Source organism: Myotis brandtii, unplaced genomic scaffold (genome assembly GCF_000412655.1).
Source record: "Myotis brandtii unplaced genomic scaffold, ASM41265v1 scaffold668, whole genome shotgun sequence".
NCBI classification, from domain to species: Eukaryota; Metazoa; Chordata; class Mammalia; order Chiroptera; family Vespertilionidae; genus Myotis; species Myotis brandtii.
The window spans coordinates 4,070,527-4,081,862 of record NW_005370597.1 but is presented as its reverse complement, the minus strand read 5'-3'; the positions used below and the strand labels follow the sequence as shown (position 1 = coordinate 4,081,862).

The 11,336-nt window shown below is 48.2% G+C and overlaps 1 protein-coding gene across 1 annotated transcript in view; it reads left to right on the top strand.

The window, feature by feature from the left end:
• The window catches only part of SPRY4 (sprouty RTK signaling antagonist 4), a 111,319-nt gene extending 100,825 nt beyond the window's left edge, over positions 1 to 10,494 (top strand). The window contains 2 exon segments of the mRNA XM_014529017.1: positions 10,173 to 10,297; positions 10,390 to 10,494. Coding sequence (XP_014384503.1) covers positions 10,173 to 10,297; positions 10,390 to 10,494 — 230 coding nt within the window.
• Positions 10,495 to 11,336: the final 842 nt, after the last annotated feature.

Here is an 11,336-nt window from a genome sequence, read left to right as displayed (position 1 = left end):
CTTCTCACCATCCCCACCCCAGCCCCAAGAAGCAGGCACCCATCCAACCAGCTGGGAGAGCATTAAAACCATACCCCAGAGCATAATCTCTTCTTCCTGCTGATTCTCCCTCCATACTTGGTATCCTTGATAATGTTGTGTCTCAGCTGGGCAGGGTCCTCATTCCAAGAATGCAAATTCCAGAAGTTAAAAGACCTTAACTTTCTCCCTCTGGCTCCTCACCTGGAAGGATTTAGGTACTGAACTGGGCTCCTCTTAGGAAATGCATCCTTGCCCTGGGAATGTGGAGGCCGTGGGAAAGCTGTTTGAAGAAACTTAAGCTGCCCTGTGACTCCCACCCAACCCACAGCCAACCCCCCAACACACACAGCCCAGTGCGTGGGGGCTATCTGGGCCCGCTCTCAGGTTGGCTGTAAACTGGGAGGGAAGGGTGGGGAAGCCAAGATCGGTGTCAGGAGAAGCAGCCTGGTGAAGATCAGGGAGAGAGTGAGTTGTGAAAACATGGGCCTGAGAGCTCCAGGAATAGGAGAGGCTGACTGAGAGAGCACTAGAGATTGAACATGCTTTGCAAAGGAGTAAAGCAAAAATCCGGAGCTTTCTTCTTGCTGGGGACACTTACAAAATTTAAGACGATCCCAAACCTAGCAGATAAACACGGAGAAACTTTTGAAAACAAGTATCATGTATGCCCTCAGGGAACAGGGATGTATGGCGCCTTTTACCCAATTGGGCAGAGCCTTTGCCTCTTTCTTTAATTAAGCACCTCTGTACCCCCCTTCACTGTTAATTCACTCCCAGCTCCTAAGTGGGGCAGGACCCTTACTCTTGAGATTCTAGGCCAGGGCCGTCTTCAGAAAGGCCTTAGCGTGGCTTTATTTAGCCTTTGGCACCAGCTTGGGGGTCAGAGCTTCAATTCCCCTGTGACAACTGGGAGGAAGACCGGAGTCCCATTTGAGGTCATACACTGTCTTCAAAGGAGCTCAAATGTCCTCTCCTCCATGAGGCCTGCCCTGACTGCACTAAGATGGGAATTCTGCCTCTGTTATTCTCCAGCTCTGTTCCCAGGGTTTTTTGTTTTGTTTTGTTTTGTTGTTGTTGTTGTTTTTGCATGTCACTAACCCAGAGCTCTTTTCATTCATAACGATTATCACAATTTATAATTAACCATGATTCATTTGATTACCCTCTGCCATCCTTTCCCCACCAGGCCGGGCCCTCTCTGGGGGCAGGGAACATATCTCTCTTCAAGCTGCATCTGCAGCCCCCGAGCACACTGCAGGCGCCTAGTAGGTGCTCTGTAAATAGCTACCCACTAAATTCAAGGCACTTGGCCAGGGCTTTGGAGGCTCCCACCAAGCCTTCCCTCTTGCCGCCCCCCCTCAGGCCCTAAAGCGCTGACTGCCAAAGTCTGTCCCCAACACAGATTCCTTCTTTCTCCTCACCTGCCCCACACTCTGTTCCCTGAGGACTAATCAGCCCAGTGGCTGCCACGTGTATCTGTCACTGAGGTCAAAGAGGTTACTGACAACAGAAAGAGAAGGCCGTCTCCACTCGTTAAAATGATGGTGCCCAAAGGATCACTGCAGGTGTAAGTTGTCCAAACAAGGACTCTGAGGGCTGGCCCTGTGCCAGGCATAGCGCTCAGAGCTGGGACACGGTGGACAAGACCAACATAGTCCCTAGCCCTCTTGGCACTCAGGATCTAGTGGGCTCAAGTCTTTTCCAAGAACCAATCGCCCCAGGGCAGACATCCATGGCAGGGAATCACGCTCTTCCCCACCCCCAGCCCTGCATGCGGCAGCTTTCAAGTTCCCCAAGGAAAGAATCGTGCAGTAAACCCCACCACCCCTGACTCCAGGCCCAGGGGACACTAGGAATGAAGCTTTCATATCCCAGCCCTTTGACTCATGAGCTACATGACCTTGAGCACGTGATCTCTCTAAGACTCATTTCTCCCCCCACAAAACAAGATCAAGAGTCCTCACCCCACAGGGTTGTTAGGAGGATTAGATTAGATGATAATGATAATTGCTAACATTTTCTGAGCTCTTTGCCAGACACTGTGCTAAGAGTTTTGTCCTCGTGATCAAGTTTAATCTTCCCAACAACCCCATAAGGAGGGCTACTATCACCCCTGTTTTTTAAATGTTTTTATTCATTTGAGAGAGAGAGAGAGAGGAAGGGAGAGGGATAGAGAGAGAGAGAAACATCGATGAGAGAGAAACAATGATCAGCTGCCTCCTGCACAATCCCTACTGGGGATCAAGCCCACCACCCAGGCATGTGCCTGACTGGAAATTGAACCAGCAACCTCATGGTTCATGGATCAATGTTCAACCACTGAGCCACACTGGCCAGGCCACCCCCACCCCACTCCCACAGACAATGTCACCTAGCCAGTGAGTGGTAGAGCCAGACACAGAGCCAGCCACTCTCACTACAGTCTACCCTCCAACCCAAAGCTGTACGCACCGCCCTGTGAATGCAGGCAGAGTGCTTAGCTTGGTCCCTGGTATGCAGTAAGTGCTGGGTCCGTTGGACCTCTAATTCAACAGCTGGAGGCTCCCAACACAAGGCTGCCCCAGCTCTGACAGTTCTTCAGGATTCGCCTGTCCTCTCCCAGCAGTCAGACCCCCAGACTCATTCCTATTCCAAGTCCCCAATCGGCCTCCTTACAAAAGCTCAGATTGGAACAGACAGTAGCTACAAGCTCTCCCAGCAGCCCCATCACTGTGGGCCACCCAGAGCCTCAGCCCCGGCTGAACTGAAGACCCAGATCTGAGCCTCCTTGAAGAAGCTGAATGACCAAGTTGCCTCAAGGGACTAGTTTTTGCTCTCCTTGTCCCCTTCACCCCAGCCACAGGTACTGGCCTGAATCAAAACAGCAGGGGCCTGGGAGGTAGCTCCGGGTACCACTGGGACAAGTATGACTTGGTTCCAAAGAAAATGATAGTATGAGATCATTCATTATAATATTTAGCTCCCAGAAGAAACCGCTGCAAGCGCCATCCAAACCACAGACAGCTTTGGCAGCCTCAGTATCCTCTTACGGTTACATAAGCTTTGGAGAGAAATAAATACCAACTCATCTCGGAGGAATTTTAAGGGCTAATAAACCTTAACCAGTCTGTGCAGAGAGGGCTCCCTTCCGAGGGAGGGACTGCGGTTTCAGAGAGGAAGGACTGAGAGGGCTCTGGGGCAGGTCTGAGAGGGAGACCTTGCAGGCCTGGCTTCGGGGATGTTCCTCAGAGAGGCTCAATTCCGCAGCTTCACTCATGGGTCAGGCATCTACAGGGCCGGCTGTGTCCCTGGCCACCCCCTCCTTGTATACCCAGAAGGCACTCTCCAGTTGACTCTGATAGGTAGTGAGTTCCCCATCACTGGAGGTGTTCAAGCATATTCAAACAAAATGCATGGCTCTAAGGGGCATTCTGGCTTCAGGATTTCATTATTATATTATGGTTTTGGGGTCTAGGAAATTACCTTTGACATCAACAAGAGGCAGGATAATATAGGAGAAACAATTTGCATCTAGAGACTGAAGACCTATACTTTGGTTCTATCTGGGTGACCTTGGGCAAGTTGCTTCACCTCTTTCAGCCTCAGGAAAATAGAAATAACAATTACTCTCTCCTGCCTGTCCCAACTGATTGCTGGAGGGGGCAGATAAATTGCAGGTGTGTGAAAAACACCTGGCAAATCACTTTGCAACAGTGAGATGCTGCAGGCACAGCAGACAGTAAGCAGAGATGGTGGCTTCCTGCCTAGGGCGATGGGAAAAGCACCGAAAGCCCAGCCTGACCATCCTCCATGCATGTCTAGGGCGCCCTCTCCCACTGCTCCAGGTTTTCCGCGGGAAGGAGATCAAGTGTGTCAAGGTTAAGACTGTAGATTCTGGAGCCAGACTCCCTGGGTCTGAATCCTGGATCTGCTGCTCACCAGCTGTGTACCCTCATCCAAGTCACTTGACCTTTCTGTGCTTCGATTTCCTCATTTTAAGTGGGCATAATAATAGCACCTATTCTAGAGATATGTCAGGAGGATTAAGTAAATAATATATATCAAGTGCTTAGAAAAGTGCCTGCCACAATGAAAGAGCTATATGAGGATTTACTGTTGCTATTATTATTAATATTTTAATCAGCTAATTAAGTTAATTCTCTACTAGCCACTGTCACTGAGCAGGAAGATCAATCCTAAGGAGTAGAACACAAGATAGGTAAAAAAAATTTTTTAATCTTCACCCAAGGATATTTTTCCATTGATTTTAGAGAGAGTGAAAGGGAGGGGGAGAAACAGAGAGAGAGAAACATCGATGTAAGAAAGATACATTAATTGGTTGCCTCCCACACACGCCCAGACCAGGGACAGGGGTCGAGGCATGTGACCCAGACTGGAATCGAATCCGGGACCCGTCAGTCTGTGAGCCAATACTCTATCCACTGAGCCAAACCGGCTAGAGCAGATAATTTGTTAAAAATATGTGTTATTGCCCTAGCCGGTTTGGCTCAGTGGATAGGGCATTGATCGGTCTGCAGACTGAAAGGTCCCGATTTGATTCGGTCAAGGGCACATGCCCAGGGTGCAGGCTTGATCCCCAGTGGGGGGCATGCAGGAGGCAGACGATCAATGATTCTCTCATCATTGATGTTTCTATCTCTCTCTCCCTCTTCCTTCCTCTCTGAGTAAATAATAAAAAATTTAAAAAATGTGTTATTGATATTTAGGGAGAGGGGAAGGGAGAAGGGGAAGAGAGAGAATCATCAATGTGAGAGCAAACATTGATCAGTTGCCTCCTGCATGCTCCCCACTGGAGATCGAGCCCACAACCAGGGACTGGGAATCCTACCGGCAACCCCTTGGTACATGGAATGATGCCCAACCAACTGAGCCATACCATCTAGGGCAAGATGGGTAAATTTTGAAAGGGATGACAAAAACAATGACTACCATTTAATGAGCACTTACTATGTACTAGGCAATATGCTTAGCATTTTACATATATTATCCTCTCTAATCTCCATAATAGTCCTTTGAAGTGGAAATGTGTTATTATTCCCATTATATAGGAGACTAAGCCTCAGCAAAGTCATGTGATTGGTCTAATATCAAAGATCAAGTAAGTAATGGTGTCAGGGTTTGGACCCAAGCATCTGGCCCTATGGCAATTCCCTTGAGCTTATTTGAGCTTGGGGTGTTACCTAGGCCTCCGGGAGGTGCACCAGAGTCTCTGTAATGAGGGTCTAAAAGGAAATGGGTAGGTGATGTGTCATGAACACAATGGGTGATCTGCACGCCACACCCTAGTCCTGGTATCTCTGGTTTCCAGGGAGGAGAAGGGCCTGCCTTCAGAGCCAGACAAGATAGCCAGGTACTAGGGAATAAATATCAAGTCCGAGGGAAGTGTCAAGTGCAATTAGAGACTGAGTCCCATCCCAGACCAAGTGGCCAACCGCCCCTCCTCCCCTCCCATTGGCTATGGGCAGAAGTTGGGGACACACCCCCAGAGGAGTGAGTCTGACTGGGCAGACCAAATGCCAAGAGGCAAGGCTGCCTACCCATGTCAGGCCAAGCCCAGGGAGAGGTAATGAGTAACTGGGCTCACTGAGATGCAGCCTGTGTAACCAAGCAACCTCGGGGTTAAGTCATCCGGAGACCACGGAGCTGGAGCAGCACCCCCAGCCCCAGGGCTGGCAGGCCACATTCTCAGAGTGCCAGGCCCACGGCGCTGGGACTCCATGCTCTCCCCCCACCAGCAATGGGAGGCCTGGCCAGGTCCTCCAGAAAGATCAGATCGCCCTCGGACATTAAAAGCAACAATTTCTGTCTCTGTCCAAAAGTGCTTACTGGCTGACAATGCCCATAGGAGGGGAAAAAACAAACCTGCTCAGTCCTCACTCCCCACATTTCTGTTTCTTCCAAAACAAATGTATCCTGAGAATTCCCTGGAAAAGGCGCAGGCTTGCCCCTGTGTGCAGGCGTGCTACGTGCCCCCAGGCTTCTGGGGATCTGTGTGCTGAAGGATAGGCCCAGGTCAAAAGGAGACAGAGTGAAGGATGCAAAACTTGGAGGCCCTTTGAGAATCCTGAGAGACACCCTGCAGAATCCTGTCTACTACTCGATCGCCAGAAGGCCCTGAGTTGGCAATTTGGGTCTCCCTCCCTGGCCTGGTGAGCACTCCAGGTAGCCGACCAGGAGGCTCACAGGCAGCTGTGCTGGGCCCCACCAGCCCACTTCACTCTCAGAAAGGCGCTCATCCCGCAGAGCCTCGCCCACGTGGCAGGCAGGCAGCTGGCAGCTTGTTTTATGAACATCCAAAATCCAAGGGAACCACAAAACCACACTGGGCTGTAGACACTGGGGACGCCCCTGTCTCCTCCTCTGGGGCTGGGTTCTGCTGGGCCCTGCCTGATCCCCGGGGCCCCACTGTCTCCTAGTCTAGCCATTCAGCTCCATGAGCTGGGAACACCTGCGTTCTCCCCGGGCAGCCCTGAGAATCGGGAGTGGGGGAGGGTGCAGGTGGGAGGTCCGTGGCAGAGCTCAGAGGTTCGGTAACCAATAGAGACTACTTGGAACCCTCTCAAGTGTCTGCAGCCTTATCACTGCCCATTATAACTTCCGACCAAGGGGGAGAAATCAGGGGTTTGGGGAACTCTGGCGGCTAAAAGATGGTATGGGGAGGGGCAGCAGGGAAAAGCGACAATTTCCTAAAACTGTCTTTTTTCACTGAGTAATATGTGGAGGATATATTTCCGTGTCAGGAGATATATTGTACTGTATTCATTTTTTATATTATTATGAAAAATGGTAAATATTTTCAAGAGCCTTCTTCAGCTGTGAGAGTTGAAAGGTGTAGAGATGGACAGATAACTGGACCAAGAAAGAGTTAGGCTTCTCCCCACCCCTCTTGCTTCCTGGCAGTCACAATGATATCACAGATCTTAAGACCTTAGCTTAGGCATAACCTTCTTCTCCCTAGCCAGGTGGATGGTCCTCCCTGGCCATTGGTCTTTATCTCCGTAAGGTTTTCTTTTCCTTCTGCGCACTTCATCACAATGTTATCTTTTTTTTTTTCATTGTTTATTGCAGTGATGGCGAACCTATGACACGCGTGTCAGAGGTGACACGCGAACTCATTTTTTTGGTTGATTTTTCTTTGTTAAATGGCATTTAAATATATAAAATAAATATCAAAAATATAAGTCTTTGTTTTACTATGGTTGCAAATATCAAAAAATTTTTATATGTGACACGGCACCAGAGTTAAGTTAGGGTTTTTCAAAATGCTGACATGCCGAGCTCAAAAGGTTCGCCATCACTGGTTTATTGTCTTTCTCCTCCACTAGGTTATTAGCTCCATGAGAACAGATGTAATCTAAGCACCTAGCATCATTCTGGCACATAATGAGTAATCAATTACTATTTGTTAAATGAATGAATTCTAGGTTTGGAGGTAGATGCCAGCAAACATAAGCTGTGGTCCCTACTTTTAGTCTTACTATTTAAGTAGTGAAAAAGGTGACTGTGTTTAAAAAAAAAAAAGTAATGGATAAATGAGAGCATTCAACAAAGTCTTAGAATAATTATTTGAGGCATTCATAAGCAAAAAGATACGTTACATCTCACACCTTATAAAAAATTAATTCAAAAAAGATCATCGATCTAAATGTAAAATATAAAACTTTTAGAAGAAAACATGAGAGAAAATTCTTCATGAAGATTTTAGGTGAAGAGTTCGTAGACCTGACACCAAAATCACAATCCATGACAGACAATTGATAAATTGGATTCATCAAAAGTTAAAATTTTTGCTTTGTGAAAGACTCTATTAAGAGATGAGAAGACAAGCCACAGATTGGGAGAAAATATTTACAAAACACATTTCTAACAAAGGGCTTGTATCCAGCCAGAATATAAAAAGAACTCTTAAAACTCAACAGTAAAAATATAAGCAATCCAATTAGAAAATAGGCAAAGACTTCAACAGACACTTCACCAACGAGAATATGAGGATGGAAATAAGCACATAAAAATATGTTCAACATCATTAGCCAATTGGGAAATGCAAATTAAAATCATAATGAAAAACACTACACAAGTATTAGTACAGCTAAATACCAAAGATTGAGTCTACCAAGTGGATGGTCCTCCCTGGCCATTGGCTGTTTATCCAGTCATCCAGAACCCTCATCCACAAATGGTGGAAATGTAAAATGGCCCAGCCACTCTAGAAAACAGTTTAGCAGTTTCTCATAATATTAAACACACTCATCCTGTGACCTAGCAATCACACTTCTGGGTATTTATCCCAGAGAAATGAAAACTATGTTCACACAAAGACCTGTCCATGAATGTTCAAAGTAGCTGTATTTGTAATTGTCAAAAAGCAGCAACAACCCAATGTCCTTCAATGGATGACTAGATAAACAGCCTGTGGTATATCCATACACTGGAGTACCATTCAGCAATGAAAAGGAACAGGTGTAATAACCTGGGTACAACACAAGGGCATAACTCGACCCCTTCCTCGGGAATGATGTGCTACTGTCAGAGGCATGGGGAAGCTTGTGCTGGTTCCTTTGTGGGAGAGGACTTGTTGGACCACAGCAATAAAGCATTGTGACCCTGGGCTCTCTGCCAACCATGGAAATTGTTCTGTCCTGCAGGCTCTCTCTTTGACTCAGGGACTACAGCTTTTGTTCACAAGGAAACACTAAGATAATGAGTTCCTTGTTTTCCTCTACATGGTTCATCCTAGATCGGTTCTTTCCAGAGAGAATTCTGCACAACATTAATGCCATGATATGCTCATTAAAAAGTAAGTTTGGGCCCGGCTGGTGTAGTCGATCAATGAATCAGGAGGTCACGGTTTGATTCCTGGTTCCGGGTTGTGGGCTCGATCCCCAGTAGCGGGTGTGCAGGAGGCACCCGATCATGATTCTCTTTTATCATTGATGTTTCTGTCTCTCTCTTCCTATCCCTTCCTCTCTGAATTCAATAAAAATATATTTAAAAAAAATAAGTTTGGGTAATACTATCTTCAGTAGCCCATCCTAGGATTAATGCAGTGGTGTGTACTGTGAAGGGGGTGAGAAGTCCAGTAGATAAGAAGCCTGGTTAACTTTAACTTTGCTTTAACCTGCTGCCCAAGCCAATTTGACCCTGGGCCACACACCTCCTGCCATGGCTCCTTCTTTAGTAACATCAGCTCTAAGGTCACATTTCAGGAAATGGCGCTCCTGGCCAATTTGTCCAGGTGTAGAATTGAGATTCACTACACCGGGCACCATAAAATGTTGGCATCTCTAGCCCCATCCATGAATCAGGAATATTTTGTTCCTGAAAAATATAGCTCTCTTATATGTGGCCTCTGCATCTCAATTAAGATGAATGTATAAGTATTTGAAAGATTAAATGAGTTTTTATTTTATTTTTTTATGCTTTTCTTGATTTGAGAGAGAGAAAGAGAGAGGGATAGATAGAAACTTTGATGAGAGAGAAACATCGATTGGCTGCCTCCTGTACGCCCCCTACTCGGGACTGAGCCCACAATCTGGGCATGTGACCTGACTAGGAATCAAACCGTGACCTCCTGGTTCATGGGTCGACCCTCAACCACTGAGCCACACCAGCCGGCTGTGGTGACTGGTTTGTAGGTGGCAATGACCCCAGCACCCAGGACTTGGGTGGATTCTAATGAGGAAGTCAGGCCTGGCATCTGTGCAGTGTACCTGCCACAGGCACAGCCACCTTCCCAGACTGATTCAGACGCCACTGAGATCAGGGGTGGGGAGTTGCTTAGAGAGAGAAGTGGGTTAGGCAGACCTGGTAGCTGTGCTTTGTGCTGAGTGAGGGTAATCCACTTTTGCTGCCAATCCCCTCCCAGCAGGAAAAATAAAGTTTTTAACAAAACACCCTCCCGCCAACTACAACAAAACCCAAACTATACAGACCCCCACTGCTCAGGAGCCCTGGTGTTGTGAAAACAGTGAACCCCAACCTGCTTTTGAAGGTCTACCCCACCTAAAATGACTCTTACTTTTTAAGAGCATTGCTTTTTGTTTCAGCATCTTTCTGTGAGAGTTTTCTGATCCTCCCCACCCCCACCCCAGGAGGGAGAGGGTCTAGGAGTTGGGTCCAGGCCTCAGCTTCCTTCTCTGACTTCCTCCCAGAACACCAGGCTGGCTTTGAAGGGCTTCAGGCAGAGGACTGCGGCCCCCTGAACGGCTGTGAGAATGACCGCTGGTGCCTGTGCGGGGGGGATCCCAGGGGGACATGGCCCACATGGCCTGTGTGGGTACGTTTGGCATCCGAGTGGCAATGCCGGGAAGCAGGCTGGCCCTGGCGGCTCCATGGGGGAAAGTCAGACTGGCCCCTTGCTCACTTTAGGGATGCATCAAAGGAAAAGACTGGAGCAGGTGGAATGATCCTTCTCTGGAGAAAACCATGGCTGTGCCGAGCCATCTCTCCCTGCTGTTGGCCATTAAGACTTAGCTAGGAGGCTGGAGTTGGGAAAACAAACAGAATGTCGAGGAAGGAAGAGAGACCACCCTTCCCGTCCCAAAGACTGTGGGGAACAGATGGCAGGCAGAAGAATCGAGAAGTTGACATGTATGTGTGTAAGCCCCAATTTTCTCTCAGAGAGGCACCAGGAGCTAGGTCAGGTGAGGAGACCATGGCGAGCAGAGGGGGTTCTAGCAACACAGCACAAGGCTGAGGAGGACAGTGGGCCCAGCAGCAGGGCCAGGAGGAGAGGATCTGGGCTGCCGCTGGAGACTTCTCCAGTTCCTGCGTGGTGGGCACGCTGAGTTAGGAGCCAGAAGCCGAGGATGAAACTCCTGCCAGGGACCAAGATGGAGGGCCAGACAGAGACACGGCAGAATTCCAATCAGCAAGGATGATGTCCTACCAGGCACTGTCTGAGCTGGAAGGAATGGACTCGACGTACAGCAGACACCAGGGTGGCCCAGGGACAGGACTAGTCCTCCCTGACACCGGCCAGCTCACACCCAAGGACAAGAACAAAGACAGAGGGACCCTCGCCCCAGACTGTGAATTCTCCCACACCCCTCCCCACCCACCCTCTCAGGTCAGGAAGAGACTGAGTGAAATCTCAAGAGACTGTTTAAAAAAATCAGATTCCATTATAAGTTGCCTTTTTTCCTGCTCCCCTCCCCGCCAGTACACAGAGGTGAGGTGGGGCTTTTACCAGTTATAGTTTTAAATAAACACCTTATACTTTCTCTGCACATCTGAGAGTGGTGTGAACAAAATTCATGGCCCTGCTACACACTGATGGAGCTGTTTCTTTTTGTTAAATAATGATGTTACCTCTT